Source organism: Plecotus auritus (assembly GCF_963455305.1).
Source record: "Plecotus auritus genome assembly, chromosome: 7".
NCBI lineage: Eukaryota > Metazoa > Chordata > Mammalia > Chiroptera > Vespertilionidae > Plecotus > Plecotus auritus.
In genome coordinates, this window is record NC_137774.1 from 168,052,740 (window position 1) to 168,075,002 (window position 22,263).

General features: G+C 43.1%; 1 protein-coding gene across 7 annotated transcripts in view; it reads right to left on the reverse strand.

The window, feature by feature from the left end:
• NNT (nicotinamide nucleotide transhydrogenase) overlaps positions 1–22,263 on the reverse strand; it is a 79,484-nt gene that overhangs the window by 51,682 nt on the left and 5,539 nt on the right. For all 7 annotated transcript variants that reach the window (XM_080680743.1, XM_080680742.1, XM_080680744.1 and 4 more), the window contains exons 2-7: positions 21,509–21,712; positions 16,447–16,676; positions 13,424–13,641; positions 9,055–9,142; positions 6,275–6,363; positions 4,871–5,058 (exon numbers count right to left, since the gene is read on the reverse strand). In XM_080680743.1, the coding sequence (XP_080536869.1) occupies positions 4,871–5,058; positions 6,275–6,363; positions 9,055–9,142; positions 13,424–13,641; positions 16,447–16,676; positions 21,509–21,659 (964 nt within the window). In that variant the 5' untranslated portion in view covers positions 21,660–21,712. The remainder of the gene's footprint in view (positions 1–4,870; positions 5,059–6,274; positions 6,364–9,054; positions 9,143–13,423; positions 13,642–16,446; positions 16,677–21,508; positions 21,713–22,263) is intronic.

A 22,263-nucleotide genomic window follows, 5' to 3' on the forward strand; every position in this document is an offset into this window, starting at 1 on the left:
ATCTAGCTATGAACACCTAGGTTGCTTCCCTATCTTGGCTATGATAAATAATGCTACAATGAACACAGAGATGTATGAGATATCACTTCACCTGCAGAATGGCTGTCATCAATAAATCAACAAACCAGTGTTGGCAAGCATGTGGAGAAACAGGAACCTTTGTGCACTGTTGGTGGGACTGCAAATTGGCACAGGCACTGTGGAAAACATTATGAAGATTCCTAAAAAGACTAAAAATAGAACTACCTATTTACAGCTCAGCAAATCCACTTCTGGGTATGTATCGGAGAAAAATGAAAACGCTAGCTTCCCAGTCTGTAGTTACCCTCTGCAGTGTTCCTACCCAAAATGGAGCCAACAGAGCATTCTCCATCTTTCCTTGGATAGCCCTGGAAAAATAAAGGGATTGTACCAACCAAGACCTACGGAAGGCACCCGGGATCGTCAGGGTGGCAACATCTGCTGAGCCACTATTGTGTGCCAGGCTCTGTGCTAAGCACTCGCCACCACACCACATGGGCTAAAGCCAACACTCTCGCTGAGAGCACAGGACGCAGCGCAACTGAGAGCCACTGGGACCTGCGGCACAGGCAATGGGCTGTGAATGAAGAAGAAGGAGGGCTTACCACCCAGTGGGAGGCGGCAGAAACCAAATCTCAGAGGGAGGAAGGAAGTGTTAACTAATGAGTAGGCTTTCGAGGGGCAGGGCAGAGCCCAGATATATTCCAAAGAGAGGGAACGATATGCAAAGGCCGGAAAGTCCTTGGCCTATTTGAGGAGATTACTGCTGCCAGCGTGACTGAAATCCGACCCAGAGAGCACTACGTTATTTTAACATGAGGCCCCAAAGCTAAATCAGGCCCGAACGCCACATAAATACCCTACCCAAAGTACAGATGTGGTAGCAAAGGTTGGGGGTGTGGGGGGGACGTGACCCAATCCTGATCGTTTCAGATGCCTTTACCGAATGATGCAGGGAACCCGGTGCTCCAAGGCAAGTCATCATTATTAAACAGAGCCCCAGGCCTTCCAATAGCTCCGGTTCCATCACACATTGAGGGCCAGACCTGAGATGGGGAAGGGACAGCGGGAAAGCTTATGGTTTTCAATGAGGTGGCCTTCAGGAAAGCCTTTGCATGGAGAAGACTGTTTCTGGCAGGTAGACTGGCATGTGCTCCACAGTACTCCTTTCTCACTGGGATTTAGGTGAAATCTGCCTGCACACGGTCAGTGCTAAAGCACCACGCTTGTGCCTCACCCCTCCCCACTCTCGCCACCTTAACTCACTGATCAGATCTTCAGCCTGATTCCGCCTCTTCCTGGTCAAATATTCCAAGTCTATTTAAGTCTCGCTAACAGGTTTGCAGTACACTAGGTATGCTAATAATAATAATAATAATAATAATAATAATAATAATAGTAATAGTAATAATAAAGTTCTCGTGTCTCAAAAGGTACATCAGGAAGATTATGAGCACAGCCTGAGCACGCCCAGAGCGGGGCTGCCTTACTTTCTTAGTAGTCTCGAAGGTCCAAGAGCTGGACAGGAAGGCTGGAAGCTGTCCTATGTGCACAGCGCCACAACATGGGACAGCCAGCGAGGCCCTATCCTGATGTTACCTACATCAAGTGAAATTCCAGCCTTTAACCGATTGCCCATCCCACTCCTGGGGTCCAGATGATGGAACTTGTATGTTCCCAGGCCGCACAATCATTAGCTGGCTCCAGAAATGTTTCATCCCACATACACCCCACACACATACAAGATCACTGTCTTTCCAAGCCCCCTGACTGATGTGCACCTGGGAGAAAGGAAAGGTTCCCAAGTCCATTAGGTTGTAACCCGAAACAAGCTGGCTGGCTGTGGCCCTCTCAGCATTCTCATCCACCCCAGCCTCCAGCACGGCCACGAGGACTTGGTCTAAGGAATCTCAACTCGGAGAACTTCTGACATTTAACTTAATCTCCTCTGGACCCAACTCAAGAAAAACCTTAGAATAACTTCTGCCCTAAGATCTTTCAGGAGTGGGACATGCCACCAGGTGACCCGTGCAAAGGCTCAGGACATAAACCTGCAGAGGTACATGCAAGGACACTGCTGTTCAAAGAGCATTTGTGCCTTTACATGATCTTTTCCATCTTTTTTCCTAGTGTTCAGTCCCCGAGGGAGATAAAAGATGGTTAAAAAGATCACCTTCCTCCTTATAATAGTCTAATTAACTTTTCTCTTTTTTTGGGGGGGGGGGTTTTCAAAAGAAAAAAAGTAAAAGTAACAGAAAGGTCCTTTTCAGACCAGCTTTCTGAGTATGAGCTCTGGACCACTGCACTGGTCTCTCTGTACATTTAATGTGCTGAGGCGATCGTAGCTTCAGAAGAGGAGCAGAATAATGAAACTTCTTCAACTGTCTTCTTCCAGACTTGTTATACTGGGGTGGCTCCGTTAGTTAGAGTGTCATCCTGATACTTCAAGGATGCGGGTTCAATCCCCGGTCAGAGCACATATAAGAAGCAATCAATGAACACATAAATAAGTGGAACAATAAATCGATGTTTCTCTCTCTCTCTCTCTCTCTCTCTCTCTCTCTCTCTCTCTCTCTCTCCCCCTCCCGCTGCTCCCTCTCTCTAAAAATCAATAAAAACATATCCTCAGGTAAGGATTAAAAAAAAAAAAAAAGACTTGTTATACAATTTGACTTTCTACTAAAGTACACTTACTATAAACTAATTATTAAAAAAAATAAGATGTTATGGGGGGTAGGCCCTAAAAGTCAGTATGTGTTTTATATGAGAAGTCTTATTGCCCTAGCCAGTTTGGCTCAGTGGATAAAGTATCAGTCTGCAGACTGAAGGGTCCCAGGTTTAATTTCGGTCAAGGGCACATGCCTGGGTTGCGGACTCAATCCTCATTGGGGAGGAGGAGGGGAGAGGGAGGAGGGAGGAGGGTGGGGGGAGGGAGAGGGGCGGGGAGGAAGACGGGTATGCAGGAGGCAGCTGATCAATGATTCTCTCTCATTGATGTTTCTATCTCTCCCTCTCCCTTCCTCTCTGAAATCAATAAAAATACATTTTTTAAAAAAGAAGTCTTGAGTTCTATCTCTCACTTCAAGCTTTATGATCAATAATAATTCTATACACTGTGTCCAAACTATGCTGTTCTTTAGGAAGGTCTGGCTTGACTAGATCTAGCTTCAGGGCCTCGTTTACTCCCTGAACAAATGTTTTAGCACCCTCTACTGGCCACTTGTCGCATCTAGTCAGCAGCTGCCTTTCAAAGGTCAGATGGCACAGCAAGGCCATCCACCCCTCCCCCAAGCCACCTGTGCAACAGCTGAGCCAGGCGCCACTGCCACAGAAGGACAAATCCTGAGCCTCCCGCACTGCTTGTTCACGAGTCCTGTCCCGCTGGCCGATTTCACAACTGCCACCTGGGCCCCTAGCTGGCCTGCTCTGCACCCACCTCCAGGCCTCATTTCTACACACACACAGACTCTTCAGTGGTCTGAGCCCATAGGGGCCTCCTGCCCGGCTGCTTATCCTACCATCTCAGGTGGGATGGGGGTGTCTGGCGAGACCACCCCACCTATCAGGTCTCACCTGGACACACAGAGGACAGAAAGAAGAGCTGGGAGGCACGTATTGCCCCACAAGCTCATGGATATGATCAAATTCTTGCCCTTGGGATTATCATAGCCAGATTTGGGGGGGGAAGGGGGTTAGAAGAGAACTTCTCCTTTCCCATGACTTCAGGACAAAGCAACTTCTAATTTCCCAGTCCCCTAGAGAAAGTGAGGTTCCGTTAATAGGATCTAACACAAGGAACCATACACCCTATGAGAGTTCAGACAAGAAAAAAGTTAGAGTCATCACGGTATTCGTTGTTCGATGACACATGGAAAGAACCTAAGACGAGAAGAGCTGTCCAGCTGGCGTGGCTCCGTGGTTGAGCATCAACCTATGAACCAGGAGGTCACAGTTCGATTCCCGGTCAAGGGCACGTGCCCAGGTTGTGGGCTCGATCCCCAGTGAGGGCCTGCAGGAGGCAGCTGATGAATTATTCTCTCATCACTGATGTTTCTATATATATAAAAGAAGACAAGAGCTAAGAAAATAAAAGGTGGAGCGTTTCTTCACTCCCATATCTTGCTAGATCAAGTTAGTGTTTATTGAGTAATACGTGCTTATTAGTTTGACACCATCATCTATTGAGTGAAAAATATTCTTTAGAAGAGGATGTGATACTGGACTAGAAAGTAATTCCTGATATCCAAAGAGCACACAATTTGGTTACAAAGACCAAACGTGTCAAAGGATATAACTAAAAGTGACAAAGTGCCATATCCTTTAGTAAAAATATATAAACTGGAAGTTACATAAATATATACACAGCGGAAGCTCCCCTGTCTTTCTCTCTCACATATGAAAAAATGATCATCAAAACATTAGTAACGGGCTCATCTCTAGCGGAACTTCCGATCTGTACTTTTTTCCCTCCCTATTTTTCAGTTCCATTTGAATTTCCTACAATAAAAAGGTAGCATCTTAACAAAAAGAACAGAAAAAAATTAAAAACCAATTTACCAAGGGTATAAACAGAGAAAATTATGTACAAATATAATCTTTGCATAGACTGTGATCTCTGAACACAGATAAAAATACGCAGAAAAAAAGACTGGAAGCAAATAAACCAAATTACTAATGACCGTTGCTCTCTAGGGCTGTGGTGATTTTGTCTTTTCTGCCTCCCATGTGCTTTCTCATTTTCTGCACAGCAAGTCAATCTTTACTTGAAGAAATTCACTCGTTCAGCAATGATTGACCCTGGTCTGAAGAAGTCATAGTAAAGTGCTGCGGGACCGGGGACTGCACACACCTGGGATGAGGGCGGTGCTGATGAGAATATCCACCTCCTTGCACTGCTGAGCGAACAGCTTCATTTCAGCCTCGATGAACTCCTTGGACATCTCCTTCGCGTACCCGCCTTGGCCCTCGCCAGACTCCTTCAAGTCCACCTCCAAGGGCTCGGCACCCAGAGACTTGAACTGCTCCAAGGCCGCGGCTCTGGCGATCGTTGAGGGAAAGCAGTGGTTATTTTAGGCCCTTAATACAGAATCAAGATCATCATTCACGCAGACGTTTTTTAAAAGGAAAACTGTATATATTCAAAAGTGGAGACTTCCTTGTGATGTCTCTGATTGGACTGTTTCAATGTTTTTCTAAAGGGACTCAATGCTTTTATGATAAGTACTTTTTCGAGGGGGGAAAAAAAACTATAGAGAATCCCAACTTCTTAGTCAAATTACAAAAGGAATGTCACTATTACCATCTCTAGTAATCGACTGTCTCTGTGGCTCCATTATCAATGATGATGGGAGTTCTGACCTACATTAAGATTTGCCTTCATACAAATCACTCAAGTGGAGGTTTTCATCTGTAAATGTTCTGACTTAGGGGGACTTTTCCCATATAAATGACTCTTTTACTTAGGCATGTTTTACCGGAGTGATCTTTGCCCATAGTCCTCATTAAACTGTGTTTGGGGGGAAAAAAGCAACTTGTAAATGGTATAAAGGGCCAATGTAAAAAGCCAACACATTCGAATTATGTAAAAACATATTCCGTTATTTAAAAAAAAAATGCTGGCCAAGCATTGCGCACTGGTTGGAAAACCAGAGCCAACAGAGATCTGAGCTCTGTGACAGACAGTGCTTGACTCAACAACACCCATCCCTCGGTGAGTCCCAAACTTCCCTGGTGACAACAATCACTGCAGCTGCCTGCTAACAGTTCAAATTCCCAGTAAGTTACAACCTCAGCCCAGGCCGGGCAGCCAGTTGGTTAGAGCCTCATCTCAATACACCAAGGTTGCAGGTTCAATCCTTGGTCAGGGCACATACAAGAATCAACCAATGGATGCATAAATAAGTGGAACAACAAATCGATGATTCTCTCTCTCTCTCTCTCTCTCTCTCTCTCTCTCTCAGATCAATAAGTAAAAAAATTTTTTACAAACCTGAGTATGGTGTTAGTTTTCAAGTCTTTTGTTTTATTTTGTTTTTTAAATTATTTCTGCTGTGCTGAGTCTCGGTCCTTACATTTTCTTCCACTAAGTAATACTTTTTCACTTTGAGTTCACTTTGAAAAAACTGGAAATATTTAAAGAGCTTATAGAGCTGTTTTCAACATGCTACTTAAATTTATAAACTCTAAGGACAGCACAACATCCACCTGAAACAGGGGTTGTGACCTTGACAGCAATCACCAGTAAAGCACTCACCTCGTGTCGAATCCTCGAACAATGGCCCCCATGGACTTGGCTGCTCCTGCAGAGGCCAGCCCAGCAACTCCACCACCCACTATCAGAATCTAGGAAAGAGGGAAGAACCGGTGTCTTTTCAATAAAGTTCATTGTCAACGGATTCTGAAAAATCACCCGCTAGTAACTTCAGTGTCTGGTACACAGTTAGCGCTCAATAATAAACCAGGCGGTGCTGGTGGCAACCATCAGCCCTCACTCAACATTCTGAACGATAGACAACTCTTTAACTGAAGGCCACCGCTTTTTATTTATTTTTTCCTTTTTACTGAATTTATTGGGGTGACGTAGATTAACATTATACAAGTCTCAGGTGCACAATTAATCCTATAAGACATCATCTGTACACTGTATTGTGCGTTCACTGCCCCAAGTCAAGTCTCCTTCCATCACCATCAACGTCCCCTCTATCCTCCTCCTCCTCCCCCTCAAGCCACTGTCGTAAAATTTATCAAAGGAACACTGCTGGCAAAGGCCAACGACCTTCACTGAAAATAGCCTGACAATCAGCAAGATCCACAGTATGTATGCAAAAGGTTAACAGGTTCTTCACACTGTGCCAGCGCTTCTTCCACTGACATTCCCCGTGTGGCCAGCATTCTAGCTACCCCTTCCCTCTCCAATGCTCAGGTTTGACTATGTCCGTAAAGTATCAAAATAAGTTGCAAAGATGGGTACAACTTCGGGGAGCCAGCTGACTCCAACCCCGATTTGAGCTCAAATGCTTCTGAAAGGAAGAGCAGGTGATCAAGCACCTAACTTTGAACCAATTTGCATGGATTGTAGCTGAAACATAAAGCAATGTAATGAATCTCCTTAACCCTGGGAGGATCTGAGCCAAGGACACCAAAGAATTCCTCAGAAACAAGAGTCTCCCCTGCCTCCTAAGAAACAAAATAAGGAAAATGTTGTCTGCGGTGTGAAAAGTCCTATTATGCTTCCCAGTCAATCGAATGTAACTCCTTGTTGCTATGGAAGGAAGGAAGGAAAGAAGGAGGGAGGGAGGGAGGGAGGGAGGGAGAAAGGGAGGGAGGAAGGAAGGAAGGAAGAAAGGAAGGAAGGAAGGAAGGAAGGAAGGAAGGAAGGAAGGAAGGAAGGAAAGAAGGAGGGAGGGAGGGAGGGAGGAAGGAAGGAAGGAAGGAAGGAAGGAAGGAAGGAAGGAAGGAAGGAAGGAAGGAAGGAAGGAAGGAAAGAAGGAGGGAGGGAGGGAGGGAGAAAGGGAGGAAGGAAGGAAGGAAGGAAGGAAGGAAAGAAGGAGGGAGGGAGGGAGGGAGAAAGGGAGGGAGGAAGGAAGGAAGGAAGGAAGGAAGGAAGGAAGGAAGGAAGGAAGGAAGGAAGGAAGAAGGAGGGAGAAAGAGAGAGAGAGAGAGAGAGAGAGAGAGAGAGAGAGAGAGAGAGAAGCCACCCACAGAAACTGAAGTTTATAAGTTCCGACCCACCCATCATGCCCACTCTTCCTTCCCCCTCTTTAAGACTATACTAGTCAACTGTGCTCCAGTGCCCCCTCCACCCCCAGGCAGTGTCTCAAAAGTCCTATGAAAATTGCTCTTAATGGTAATGGTTTGTTTGTAAAGGGGGGGGGAGGGGGGACTCTACAGGAAAGGTGACAAAGAGGGACCAGAGGGAACAAACAGGCTCTGGGCTCCAAGGCCCGCCCCCTCCACACTGCTACAACAATGACATGAAATAAAATAAGTAAAATCACAGGACGAGGCCAAGTTAGCCTCCATCGAAAATAACAAAAGACTCCGCAATTTAAAAGAGGGAATGGCACTAGAACAAAGCGATGTAATCTTAGAGAAGGAATGTATTCTTTCTCTCCACCTAAACACTTGCCATTCTCTCCTCCCACCTGTTTAAAGCAATTAACTAGATTTCTCAGAGCTGATGTTATGGGTTTTCATTGTTTTTTTGTTTTGTGGTGTGGTTTTGTGTGTGTGTGTGCGTGTGTGTGTGTGTGTGTGTGTGTGTGTGTGTGTGTGTTTTCATTTTTCTAGGTGAATTACTTTGTGTGAGAACTTTGGGTTTCAATGACAAAGTATTTTAAAAGCAGGAAGCACCCTATAGACAGGTACACTCTGCAGGTGGCTTACAACAGGTCAAGTCCTGTTTCCTGTACCTTGCCGACCTGCTTATACTGTCAGCTAGCGTACGCAGTGTTGAGGAGTCACACGGGACCCACTCTTTCACCTAGCCATGCCCACCTCTCATCCCCTCTCCTCTGCTCTCGATCGCGATGAAAGAAAGTGTACCCTTGCCCCTGCCAAATATCCCGGTTACACCACCTCCCATTTCCTGTCCTCATAACCCAACATTCGACAAAAAGTGAGGAAACCAAGGCAATCTTTTCAATGAACCAAAATGTCGCAATCATTGGGAAATCAAGAATTTGCTGGTGGGGGGGGCGGAGAAAGAATTTGCTGAATGGTATCTTGACACTGTTTTTAAAAATAGTAATAAATAGGCTCCACAGAACAAGTCATCCAAAATCCCTTTAAGAATGCAAGTTAGTGCGTCCAAAGCAGAGAGAGGACTGACTAGAACATCTGGAAACATCAACATGCGTTTTCTCGAGCAATCTTAAGGGCTTGGAGGCTCCGCCATCTATCTGCACATGCCACAAGTCACCCGTGAGAAGTTAACACGCAACAAACATGGGGAAATCGCTGTCTTTCTAAACTACACATACCCTTGCCTTTAATTAATTCATATTATGAAGAAGCATCAAAAGTTTTCTCTACCTTAGCGGGAGGGACCTTTCCGGCAGCCGTGATCTGACCAGTAAAAAACCGTCCAAAGTGATTTGCTGCTAGTACAACGGCCTTGTAACTTAAAAAAAGAAAAGAAACAAATGCATGAATAATTCCATAAAGTGAGCAATTTCATCAAATGAAAGGTATGAGGCTCAAAGAGCATCGTAAGTCACCAATTATGTGCTAATCATCAAAGGATGATCGCTAACATTTTATATGGCACCTGCTATGTGTCAAAAACAGTTCCAAGTATATATACATACATACTTACTCCTTTAACCTTCATGTCGTCGTATGGATAGGTACAATTATTCTCTTCACCTCACAGGTGAGGAGACTGACACACAGAGATGAAGAGACTCAGCCGGTTTGGCTCAGTGATAGAGCGTCGGCCTGCTGACTGAAGGGTCCCAGGTTTAATTCTGGTCAAGGGCACATGCCCAGGTTGCAGGCACAATCCCCCGTGGGGGGCGTGCAGGAGGCAGCCGATCAATGATTCTCTCATCACTGACGTCTCTATCTCTCTCCCTCTCCTTTCCTCTCTGAAATAAATTAAAATACTTTTTAAAAAGAGAGAGAGACTTGCCCAAGGTCCCTCAGCTAGTAACCGGCAGAGCCAGAAGTGGAACCCCAGCATCCTGCCCAGGAGGCGTATGTTAATCCATGCCGCTCCCAGGCCTCTTTCTAACAGACACTGCAGAAAGTCTGTTGTGATAAATTAGAAATGAAGCAAAGACAAGAAACCGCTCACAATGGTTTTCTTTGGGTGCTGAGACAACAGGCATTTCAAATGTTTTGTTTTACTTTAGTACCGTGTCTTAAGTTTCTTTGGTGACTACATAGTAGGTATAAGAACAGAGGGAAAACTTTAAAATTAAAAAATTGGATTAGCAATATGCTTGTACATAATAAAATTCCAATTCCAGCCTCAGGACAACAAAAAAAAACACACTTCCCCTGATCTCTACGGGTTGAAAGCATGGGATTTTGCAACAGTGACCTCAGCTCAGGTCCAGTTCTACCACCGACGTGCTCTGTGACGTTGGGCAACTTTCTTGAATTCACTAATCCTTGGTTTCCCCATGCATAAAGCGGGGACAAAAAAAAAAAAAAAAAAAAAAAACAGCATCTCTTAGTGTTGTCATGAAGACTAAATGAGATAATGCATGCCTAGCACTTACCTACAGCCTGTCACAGTAAATGCTTGCTAACTACAAGTGTTTTTAGCTAAAGAAATACTCTATGCAACAAGAACTAGTAATTACACCATCTTTTATTTAATAGGATATTTTTATCACATAACATTAATTTCATTTTCGTAACATTTTACACTTTTGCACATTCTCACTCGGTAATAAACACTCTATCTTACTGCTATACAACTATGTAATGATAAACTTCACCCACTAGCTGACAGTGAAACCTTTCCTTAATAATATCTTTATAAAATACTTGACATAACAATTGGTGCAAAAGCGTGCACTATTTTAAGTTAAATTACAGTAAAAGCAGGAAATAATATTTTAGAGATTACATGATTTCTGAATCCAATGATAGAAATTTTCAAAGAGAAAACGTGATAGGGATTCAAAGACCATTGCAAGAATTTAATTTTGGAATTAATATTTTAAAAGATTCAGTTGCTATACTGAAAAAAATAACAGAAATGAAGCTGATTACACAGGAAATGTACAAGAAAATGTTGATGTTAGAAAAAATGGTAAAAGTGGGCCTGTTTTTGATGAGAATAGTAAAACTCAGAATGAACATCAGTGAACTGAAAGAAATGTGTCTTCAATGTAATGTAGCCGTGTGTGTGTGTGTGTGTGTGTGTGTGTGTATGTATATGTACCATATGTGATTTAGACAGAAAATGACTTATCACATGTTGTATAAGTATACTAGATGATTCATCTCAAACTATATCCTTCGCATAGATCAACTCAGGACATAAATAGTGATTCTTTAAATTGTGTTCCATGGATCCCCATAGGTTTAAATTGCAGCCAGCTCTGGGGCCACAGTGGGTGGGATGGAGAACAGACATGTTCTGGACCCCCATCATCCCTCAGTTCATCTCAGGCCACTCTGCTCTTAGTGGAATTGCTTCTGTTGCCTCATAATATTTCATTTGCTCAAAAGATTCTGCAGCTAAAATCCACTGATCTAAAGCTACTGGTTTTGATAAAGACCTTTCTCAAATGTACATTTCACATGACAAAGTCAACAGCACCCTTAAAAGTTTGCATTGTAGCCAAAACCGGTTTGGCTCAGTGGATAGAGCGTCAGCCTGCGGACTGAAAGGTCCCAGGTTCGATTCCGGTCAAGGGCATGTACCTTGGTTGCGGGCACGTCCCCAGTAGGGGGTGTGCAGGAGGCAGCTGATCGATGTTTCTCTCTCATCAATGTTTCTGACTATCTATCCCTCTCCCTTCCTCTCTGTAAAAAATCAATAAAATATATATTAAAAAAAAAAAAAAAGTTTGCATTGTAGCCTGGTTGGTGTGGCTCAGTGGTTGAGGTCAATCCAGGAACCAAGAGGTCATCAGTTCGATTCCCAGTCAGGGCACATGCCCAGGTTGTGGGCGTGATCCCCAGTAGGGGGCGTGCAGGAGGCAGCCGATTGATGATGTCCCTGTCTCATCGATGTTTCTATCTCTCTATCCCTCTCCCTTCCTCTCTCTCTTTTTTTTTCCCCTTCCTCTCTCTCTAAAAAAAATCAATAAAAACATATTTTTTAAAAGTTTACATTGTACATTTTCTAAAAAAGTTTAAGTCCCTCATTGCATAACATAACTCTTCTACAAACTAAATAAATATAACAAAAATGTATTGTGTTCCTTGGTATATCATTTATATCACACACAAAAAATGTCTTTAAACCAACCATTCGCCATATTACATGAAGGACAACAAAATGTGTTTTTACCTTGTCACTTTTGTTTATTGTGTCTTATTTACATCCACAGTGAATGGTTGGAACCCAAAGTAGAATTTGTGGCATATTTGATATGCTACACCTAAGATATAAAACCTAAGAAGACTTTCAGCTCATCTGTCAGAATTTATTCAGGTTATTCTTTTTTTTTTTTTTTTAGGCACTGTTTTTTTAAAACATTTTCATTTGTTGGTGCCTCATTCATATTAGCAAATTGTCACTACTAATAGTTTTCATGCTTAAAATCTAATTCAACTCGTTTCTTAGCTGAGCTGATTTCATAAGCAGCATCTGATTTCCAGACTTTTCACCCTCTCCAGCCAAGTGAGCAACACGCCGCCCTCAGGGAGCTATTCCTGTCCCTCCCCTGGGGCAGGCGTGACTGCGCAACCAGCCAGTCCTCTGGGCAGGACGGGCCCTGGGATCCTTCACACAGCACTGCGGGCAACAGGCGCGCACGCATCAGTGCTCCCGGCAGGTGAAGTTCATTGCCCTCTTGGCCTCACAGGTTAGAGGACACAGCTCGCCTTCAGTTAGCAACACAGGTTTTGACACCAGATAAAATTTCTGCAAGTGCAGACATTTTTCCTATTCATTAAATATTTTATGAATTTATGGAAGTAAAACCTAATTAAAATGGTGAATCTGCTAATGTGTATATATTAGATTGAAACATGAAACTGTCAATATCCTACCATTTTTACTATAAAAACAGCAGTTTATGTTCACTAAGCTGATTGTGGTAATCATTTCACAGTATATATGTATCGAGTCATTATGTTTATACCTTAAACTTACGCAATGTTATTGTGTCAATTACAGCTCAGTAAAGCTGGAAAAAAAACAATAATTTCAACCTAACATATGCATGTATACACACATATATGAAATACAGTAAATTCTTCATACAAATAAACTGACAGTCATTTCCTTTGCTGCAAGAAAATACTACTGCCTCCTACCCAGGAAGATTACAAAGGAGAGTACAACAGAGTACAGTATGAAGAACCATTTCCTATCTGATGACGGGGAAACAATACAAAGAGTCTTGCCCAGCCAGCATGGCTCAGCGGTTGAACATCAACCTATGAACCAGGAGGTCACGGTTTGATTCCCGGTCAGGGCATATGCCCAGATTGCAGGCTTGATCCCCAGTGTGGGGCGTGCAGGAGGCAGCCAATCAATAGTTCTCTCTCATCATTGATGTTTCTATCTCTCTCTCCCTCTCCCTTTCTCTCTGAAATCAATTAAAGATATATATTTATTTTAAAAGTCTTAAAAATAACTGCAGCACACTCTCAAAGGCTGCACTCTCCAACAATCCTCACAAGTAAAATCACCCCAAGAGTGAAGAGCTACAGTGAGCGCGTTCTGAAACATCGCCGTTCTGTGGTTCAACCGGAACAGAAGGGAACCTACCCGGCAATGTTGGCCATGGAGCTCAGCGCGTCATATCCCTGAGCAATCGTGACTCTTGGGACCTGGTCCATCGCCAAAACCGTAGTTTTCCTTTTGGAAAGTTTATCTAGCAAGTCTGGATTTTGGGCTGGATAAATGAAGCTAATCAGTGTTCCCGAAGTCTTTAAAAGGTCAGCTTCATGAATATCTAATGTTGGATTGAGCATGGGGGCCCGCACCTGAGAAAAAAGCCAAATCACCGATTAAAAATGCAAATACCTTTATCATACTTTGAAGTAAAGAAGACAATTTACGTAACGTGCCGTGAATACTCCAGGAGTGATCTTTCAGCAATAAATGTCTGACTACATCCCTGCGCAAGGTAAGGCACACGAAGATCTGTGACATCTACCCTGGACTGAGGGAAGAGCACGTACGACTAAAAACAGTGCCTCGACAGGTTTGACAATGAGCTATGGAGCAGTGGCAAAACATGCAGGTTCTACAACCATCCTGTCCCCCCAAAACCGGTCACTCTGACACAACTAAGAGACATTGGAATAAACAGCAAGTTTGGGCTGTGTATTCAAAGACGCAATTCTTGCAGATTTTGACAAACACAAACATTTGGGGTGTTGAGAAGTTAAGAACATTATAAACTAAAATCTCCTGACTGTATGGATAGATTTATGTCGCCTTAAAATTGCAGGTGAGTATCTATAGATGAAGGCAAAGCGTTAGCCTTGCTGAACTGGGTTGAAACAAAAAGCTACAATAAAGTCTGTTCTGTTAAGAAGTATCAAATCCGTCAATGAATGCACACTCCACATGCCTGCAGGTTCCAAATGTCCACGTTTTAAAGCCAAATTTTTTCAAATTCCATTTTACAAGTGTTTTGAAATGTGTTTTATATCCAAGTTTAAAATCAATCTTCAATGAATGTTTAGCTCCCAGTCCACAGTAGTGCTTTTAGGCAAGTAAGCATAGAGAAAACAGCACTGGGAGTAAGTGTTAAAAGGAAATACACCAATACTGGGTCAACATTTTCATTTCACAGCATTTTGTCTCAATTGACCTATGAGACCCCTTTGTCTATTATTCCCATTTCGGTTGTTGAACTTGATGCATATGATTTCAGGTTCTGGACTTTAATTAAGACTCTCTGACAAGGTCTGTCTCTCTTCAGTGAGAATCTATACTAATAAAAGGGTAATATGCTAATTAGACCGGATCGACCGGACATCTTCCGGATGTCCAACTTCCTTCCAGACAAAGCCACGGTGCTGGGGGCCAAGGCAGAGGCGGTTAGGGGTGATCAGGCTGGCAGGGGAGCAAGCAGTTAGGGGCGAGATCAGGCCGGCATGCGGGAGCAAGCAGTTAGGGGTGTGATCAGGCCAGCGAGGAGGAACAAGCAGTTAGGGGCAAGATCAGGCTAGAAGGGGAGGGCAGTTGGGGGCAATCAGGCCAGCAGGGGAGCAGTTAAGGGGCGATCAGGCCAGTAGGCAGAGGCGGTTAGGGGCAATCAGGCAGGCAGGCAGATGAGTGGTTAGGAGCCAGTGGTCCCAGATTGTGAAAGGGATGTCCGACTTCCAGTTTAGGCCCGATCCCACAGAGATCCCAGATTGGAAAGGGTACAGGTTGGGCTGAGAGACCCCCACCCCCCCCCCCAGTGCATGAATTTCATGCACCAGGCCTCTGGTCTATAATACAGATTTAATAAAAATTAGGGGACAATTTTGCATTGATTCTACCGGCCCCTATCGAGTGCTGGGCTGAGACTGTTGGCATCGGAGTGAAGCCAATGGAATGTTTCCTTGAATGTGCTTTCAGACCACTAGTTCCTCGGGATACTAGCAAGCTTGATGGAAAGAGAAGCCCCCGGGGTCAAGCAGTTTATTACTGCAAGGACAGTGTTTCCATATCACAGGACCCCCAGTGCCTTCTACATGCTCACATAGTGCAAATCCCTAAAAGGAACACAGGGCATTTCCAAAACGTATGTGCGCCACACGGAGCCTTTTGTGTGAGACATCTCAGAACGTTACCATCCCTAAAACACACACTGGAATGCGTTACCGTGATTCTTCTATTTTCCCTAAGCTTCTTTACTCTACCAAGTTATGGCACCAAGTATCTGCACACCTACAAAAGCTTTAGCTAAATTACAATTTATCTCCATGTCATACGTTTTACTTCTCATTTTCTATAGAAAACAAACAGTTTTGTGTCTTCTGCAAGAACCACTACTTAAGACTCTACCAAGAGAGTGGAGTTTATGTAAAAAAAAAAAAAGTTGTGTTTTTTTTGTGTGTGTGTGTGTGTGCGTGTGTATGTGATTGATTCCTGAGAAATTAACAGAAAATAAAAAGCTGATCTTGAAAGTGAGGAGCTTATTTTAACCTGATAATCACGCTCATATAATCCATACTTCCCTGCCTGCCTTGGTTGCAGGCTTAGGAATTGAAGTTAATATTCAACTCTAGTAATTATCCCTGCTACACTCATAACACAGCCTCTCTGCTTTTCCCTATATGAGATTGATTGCTCAAGTTCAACCGATTTCTATTCCATCTGAGAGCTTTTTTATTAGAGTAGATGGGCTACTCGCCACTCGGCCCGATGCTGCTTTTTCCAGGACAACCCTGCCCTTCCTAAAAATAGCACTGACGTCAGATAAAACCCTGTTCCTTCCCAAGATCTCTGCACATTCAGTCCCAGGAGGAGCTCCACGACTTCCTTCTATTTCAGTAGCAGTTAGATGCTCACCTGGGCACATTTGGGACATGTATGAACCCTGGCGTGCAAATGTCCCTAGGGGACTTCCACACAGCCATGTACAACGGAGGATCGTTTTTTCTCTTTTCATGGTGAAATACAGATCACAAGGCCTGAACATGAATATTCACAACATAAATCATTTCTTGAGAAAAAGGCATTGTTTGAAATGTGAAAAGCTCTAACAATGGACAGAGACAGTTAATTTTTCCATGCAAAGAGTTTGAAAAGTCCCCATGCCATAACGGGGGGGTGGGGGAGATAATTACTTTGACCACCAAGTCCGAGGCCAGCACTTCCTTCGTTCCCTGGATCTGGGCACCTGCTGCTCTGTAGTGATCATCTGAGAACTTGGACGCTTCGCCAGCGCCCGATTCCACGACAACGTTGAAACCCTGCTTGACCAAGGCCTGAACGCCTGCAGGAGACAATGCCACTCGCTTCTCGTTTTGGAAAATTTCCTTGGGGATTCCAACAGTCAGCTGCTTATATGGAATTCCTACAAACAAAGCCAAAATAATAAAAAAAGGAACATCTGGTAAACAATGTTTCAGTAACAGAGTTCAGAAAATGGATGTGGGCAAACTGTTCAAAGGAGACTGTACATACACGTCACTGTTCAAAATAATGTTCCTGATTCAGAATCTTAACTCTTTGACCTTTTTTTTTTTTTTTGATAGGTAAGTTTTTATGCTCACTCTCCTGAAAACTCTAGATATTTTATTTAACCAAATGGCTCTCTTCAAGACACATGACTAGCTTAGACCACTCAACACGCTAATTCCACTCTTTAAATTAACCCTCTTGGGTTTACCATCTCCTTGTCCTTACTTTTACGGAAGGCTGAGGAGTAATTAGCTGTTTTGAAGAACCATCCTCTACTAGACACCCAAAGTCACCTTCCTGGCGATGTGGCCACAGGTAACACCTCACAGATTTCCAGGTTCTGTATCTTGAGACCTGACATTCTCAGCCACAACTCATTAGACCGGGGATCAGCAGCCGGGCCAAAGAGGAGAGACAGAAGAAAACCCAGAAGCCTCTGAGATGACTTACACAGGAGCTTTGGCAGGGCACACTCTATGTTGGCCAGTGACTACCAACCCAAACAGGCTCTCTCTCGGGAAGTTGCAGGGGAGACCCTCCGGAAGGACCCAGAGGGTAGAAGAGGGCAGCAGCAACCAGTGAGCACAGGGGCAATCTAAGGGAGGCGGGCAAGCAACGGACTAGAAACAGCAGTAGAGATGCAAGGACAGAAGAGTCACAGCCATGAAATCCAGAATACCATCCCACTTCTCCAAGAAGGAGATGAAGGGTTGGTTGCCTGGGCTCCCACACTTCCCAGTCCTTACAGTAAGCCCTCACCACAAAATTCAACCTGGTGCGATTCTGTTCCTTGCAACCCAAAAGCCTGTGTAATACAGCCTTAAAGTATGTATATACAGTTCAGATCAGCTTTAGCTAAAGGACGTTAGTTTCTTCTGCTGTTTTACTCGCAAGTGGGCATAGACCGTTTTTTTTAATAAGGAGGATTTGCCTCTATGTAAGTTTTACTAAAGTTTAGGAAATCTAGCAACATAAATTCTGATGATATATAATTAAAAAATAAATCCAATGATCTCTACAGAGTAACTTAGTGAGACTTTAGAGAGCTTATGGCAACCTAAACATATCTGCGTTTGAACGGTCTGAGATCCCACACTGCATAAGCAGTACTAATTGGTAGTAAACTCAAGGCAAATATATGTTGGCGCTTACACTCTACTTGAAGGAGAGAAAAATAATAATAACCTGGCAAATGTTTTGGATTGATGTGCAAAGTGAAATCACATATACTCATCTACCACTCACGTATCTAACAATCTTGGATTATGTAGGCCCTGTATACCGTAAGTCAAGGAAGGTACCAAAGACAATTGAAATCACATCAAAAGGACTTAGGAAACAACCTGAGAAGGCCAAAGAGGGCACAATCTGAGCATCAGAAAAAGTAATAAATAATTGTAACAGTAGAATACACCGAAGGGTGTTAAGATCTAGGAGGTTATGATGACACTCAATAAAATAAATAAATATTTTGTAAAAGCTTCACTGGTCTACTCTGGAGGAAGGAATGTGTGGTAGGCAGAATTATGGGCTCAAAGATAGCCACGTCCTGGTCCTCAGAACTGTGACTATGTCACAATACCTGGCAGAGGAGAATTAAGGTTGCAGAAGGAATTCAGGTTGCTAATCAGATGACCTGGAAGTAGGGAGATTATCCCGGGTTATCTGGGTGGGCCCACTGTAATCACAAGGGTCCTTAGGTGTGAAAAAGGGGGCACAAGAGTCAGAGTAATTTGACAATGCTATGCTGCTGGCTTTGAAGATGGAGGAAGTGGCCGTAAGCTAAGAAATGCAGGCGCTCTCCAGAAACTGGAAGGGGTAAAGACAGATTCTTCCCTAGAGCCTCCGGAAGGAACAGAGTCCTGCCAACACCTTGATTTAAGCCTAGTGAGGGCCATTTCAGACTCTGGCTTCAAAAGTGTAAGACAATAAGTTTGAGTTGTAGGAAGCCAGTAAGATTGTACTCATTTGTTATATCTGGAATAGATACATAAGAGAACCAACTTTTTATTAACAAAACCAGTAAATAATGGGAAAGAATCAAACTTATCCCACCTTTCCAGTACAATCTCAGAGTAACTAAATAATAGAGGGAACGTATTTCTTTATAGAAAAATTCTAACTAATAAACAAAAATAAAATGATAGGCCCTGGCCAGATAGTGCAGTTGGTTAGAGCATCATCCCCATGTGCCAACATTGAGGGTTTGGTCCCTTCCGGACACATACAAGACTCAGCTAAAGAAAGCATGAATGGGTGGAACAACAAACCGATGTTCTCTCTCTGTCTCCCTTCCTCCCTCTCTAAAATCAATAAATAAAATTTTCAAAAAAAGAGAAATAGCCTGACCGGCGTGGCTCAGTGGTTGAGCGTTAACCCCATGAACCAAGAGATCACCAGTTCAATTCCTGGCCAGGACACATGCCAGAGCTTTGAGCTCAATCCCCAGTAAGGGGCATGCAAAGGTAGCCAATCAACGTTTCTATCTCTCTATCCCTGTCCCTTCCTCTCTCTCTAAAAATCAATAAAAACGTATTTTTAAAAAACAGAGAAATATATGTAAAGGTTCTAGTACAAAGCACAGCAGCCTTCAAAAAATAAAAAGATAGAATGATAGAATACCACCAATTTAAAATCCCTGAAATCATGGATTTAGTTAATCATCAGTCAAATGGCTGCTATAGCATGTGAGTGAAAAACAGGCAGGAAGTTCATATAGATGGATCACACTGACACCTAAACTTATGGATCATCTAAACTCATGGATTCACCTTCTTGATACAATGTAATAGATGACACACAGCATCACCTGGGAAGTGTTCTTGCCCAATAAATTAAACCCGACTCTAGTCCGGCCTCTGCATCCAACTAAATGTTACTGAAAATACAAGGTGCAGAGAAACTGGTTAAATAACACCAAGGGAATAGAGTCAGGCAAACCTAGAACGTGAGAAATTTCACAAGCAACAGCTAAATTCTTCAACAAATAAAAAGAAAAAGAGAAGTGGGGGAGGGAGACCAATGGGGGGGTCAGGACACATGTGTAATACCTTAATCAATAAAGAAAAAAAAAATCCAGAAAAAGGAAAAGAGAGGAAGGGAACTATAGATCAAAAAAGACCTAACAACACAGCAAGTGAAATACAACATATGGACCTTGTCTGGCTCATTATTTGAACAAAGCATCTGTAAAAAAAGAAAAGAAATTAAGAAAAAAAAAGTGAAGAAATTGAGAAAATATGAACGGTGACTGGAATTACTTTCCATGCTTTTCAATGTGATAATAAAATTGTGGCTTTATTAAGGAAAAAATAAAATCCTTATCTTTTAAAGATAAAAAGTAATTGCCCAGGAAATAGTCCAGAATCAGAAATAAAACAAAAAAAAAAATAAACCAAGTCTTATACATCATGAATATAGAGCTGTGGATGCCTGTGCATTTACTCACAAGGACAACTGTCATGTCCGCGGTGCAGTTATTTCCTTTTACTTTACACATGATTGTATCACACCGGATAACCTGGCTTTCTAGGAAACAGTTTTAAAATCTGAAGCCAAAGTTGAGGGCTCCCAGGGGCAGGTACCCTGCCAATAGTGACTCGCCGTGTGAGAACAAGGAAAGGCTGTGAAATCTATTCCAGGCGGATGTGAGAATCCCAAAAGCCGCAGAGGTTAGGGGTCAATGCACAACGTCAGTCCTACAAACTTAACTTTAAGAGGGTGTTATTCCATGTGGCAAAGACTTCTGGTTGCCCCCCGGGTACTCATTCTGGTCCTCCACCTTAGGGACAGAATGCCATTTTTAGTTGAGAACGTTGCCATCTGGGATGCAAGACGAGATGCCCAAGTCTCCCTTGCAGTCCATATGGCCACTGGTCTGTGTTCTGGCCAGTGAGGAATAGCCAGAGCTGGGAAGGCCTTTGGGCACGGTGCTTACAGGGACCTACCTGACTCAGTGTGGAAGGGCCCCCTTTTAACCTTTCCTCCTTCTGGCCTGCACCCCTGAACAGAAGGGGGGCTTTGTAGAGCACAAAAAGGCTTCCGCTCTTACCCTGTATGAGCTAGAAAGCTAGTGGCAAATTTTGAGTAGAAGAGGGATACGTTTTCATTTTAAAAAGAGTATTGTCACTGTCATATACAGAACAGACTGTAGGGGGACAGAGGCAGAAAGCATAGAGGTCATTTAGAAGACTAGTGACAGCTGATGGTGGCTTGGACCGGAATGGTAACAGCGGTGGCAGTGAGGAGAGGACAGATTCTCCATACAAGGCAGAGCTGACCTGCACCTAGGAAGACTCCAAGGTTTCTAACCCGAGCAACTGAGATGAAGCTGCCGTTTACTAAGCGGAGAAGCGCTGCTACAGATGAAGTAATACACTTAGTCCCTAATTCTTGGGTGCAGATGCGCCTCACATGGTACAATCCTCCAATACTGACCAGGACGGAGAAAGAGCTGTTAGGAGAAGTGGTTACTGTGAACAGTACTTCCCAGGGTTCAATTCCGCTGGTTTGCCCTTTTTCTTTTTCTATTACCTTTTCTTCTCCATTAGTACTGACAATCTGGAAATTCTCCTAAGAAAAGTGCTTATTAGCTCTTTTTATGCAAATTGATTGTCCACAAGCTCCAGGCTGGAAACTGCATGCTCTGCCTTTTTCCATCCTCGGAGAGCTATTTGCTCCTAGGACTTGAAGGCTTGCTTCACACACGTTGAAGTGAGACTTTACCTGGTTTTGCAGGGGATTTACACCACAGTGCCTGATGCGTATGTAATGTTCGTAAAAACTCCTTCTTCCCAGGCACAACCTTACAGGACCCCAAATTGCTACGTAAAGGGCACGAACAGCTGGTCACCACTGTTTTCAGGAGGTTGGCCATGTTCAGAGCAGTCCCCAACTTTCTGAATCCCCAATTTTCTTGAAGGTAAATCACTAAGAGAAAAGAGAATAAAATATTTATGTGCTAAGAAAAACATACTTTGTTTTTGGAACATAAAAAAAAAAAAAAAAAAACCACCATTAAAAACAGACTAATCCAAAGAGCTTGGAATAGAACAGCTCTATGTGGGCATCTACAATGAATTTCTTTGTCAAGTCTGTTACTGACAGAAGGTGCTTCAAAGGTTTGTTTCCAATTCAGGTATTTAAGGGTTGAAATCCATTTTCCCACTTAAATTGTTATAAACTCACTCTTCGATTCAGAGCCTAGATCACATACGTGTAATTGATCCTTAATGTAGCTGGAAAGTTAAAAAGAAAAAAAGAAAAACAAAGAGTCCAGTACCCTCTTACCTGAAAGTTATTTCTAAGTCTGCATGTACAGAAAAAATTGTGTATATTCAAAGTTACCCTTGAATTTCCCTTATAATATCTAAAATACTGTGAGGTGCAGTAGTAGCTTGTTTATTTTATTTTTTTAATATATTTTTATTTATTTCAGAGAGGAAGGGAGAGATAAAAACATCAATGATGAGCCCTAACCG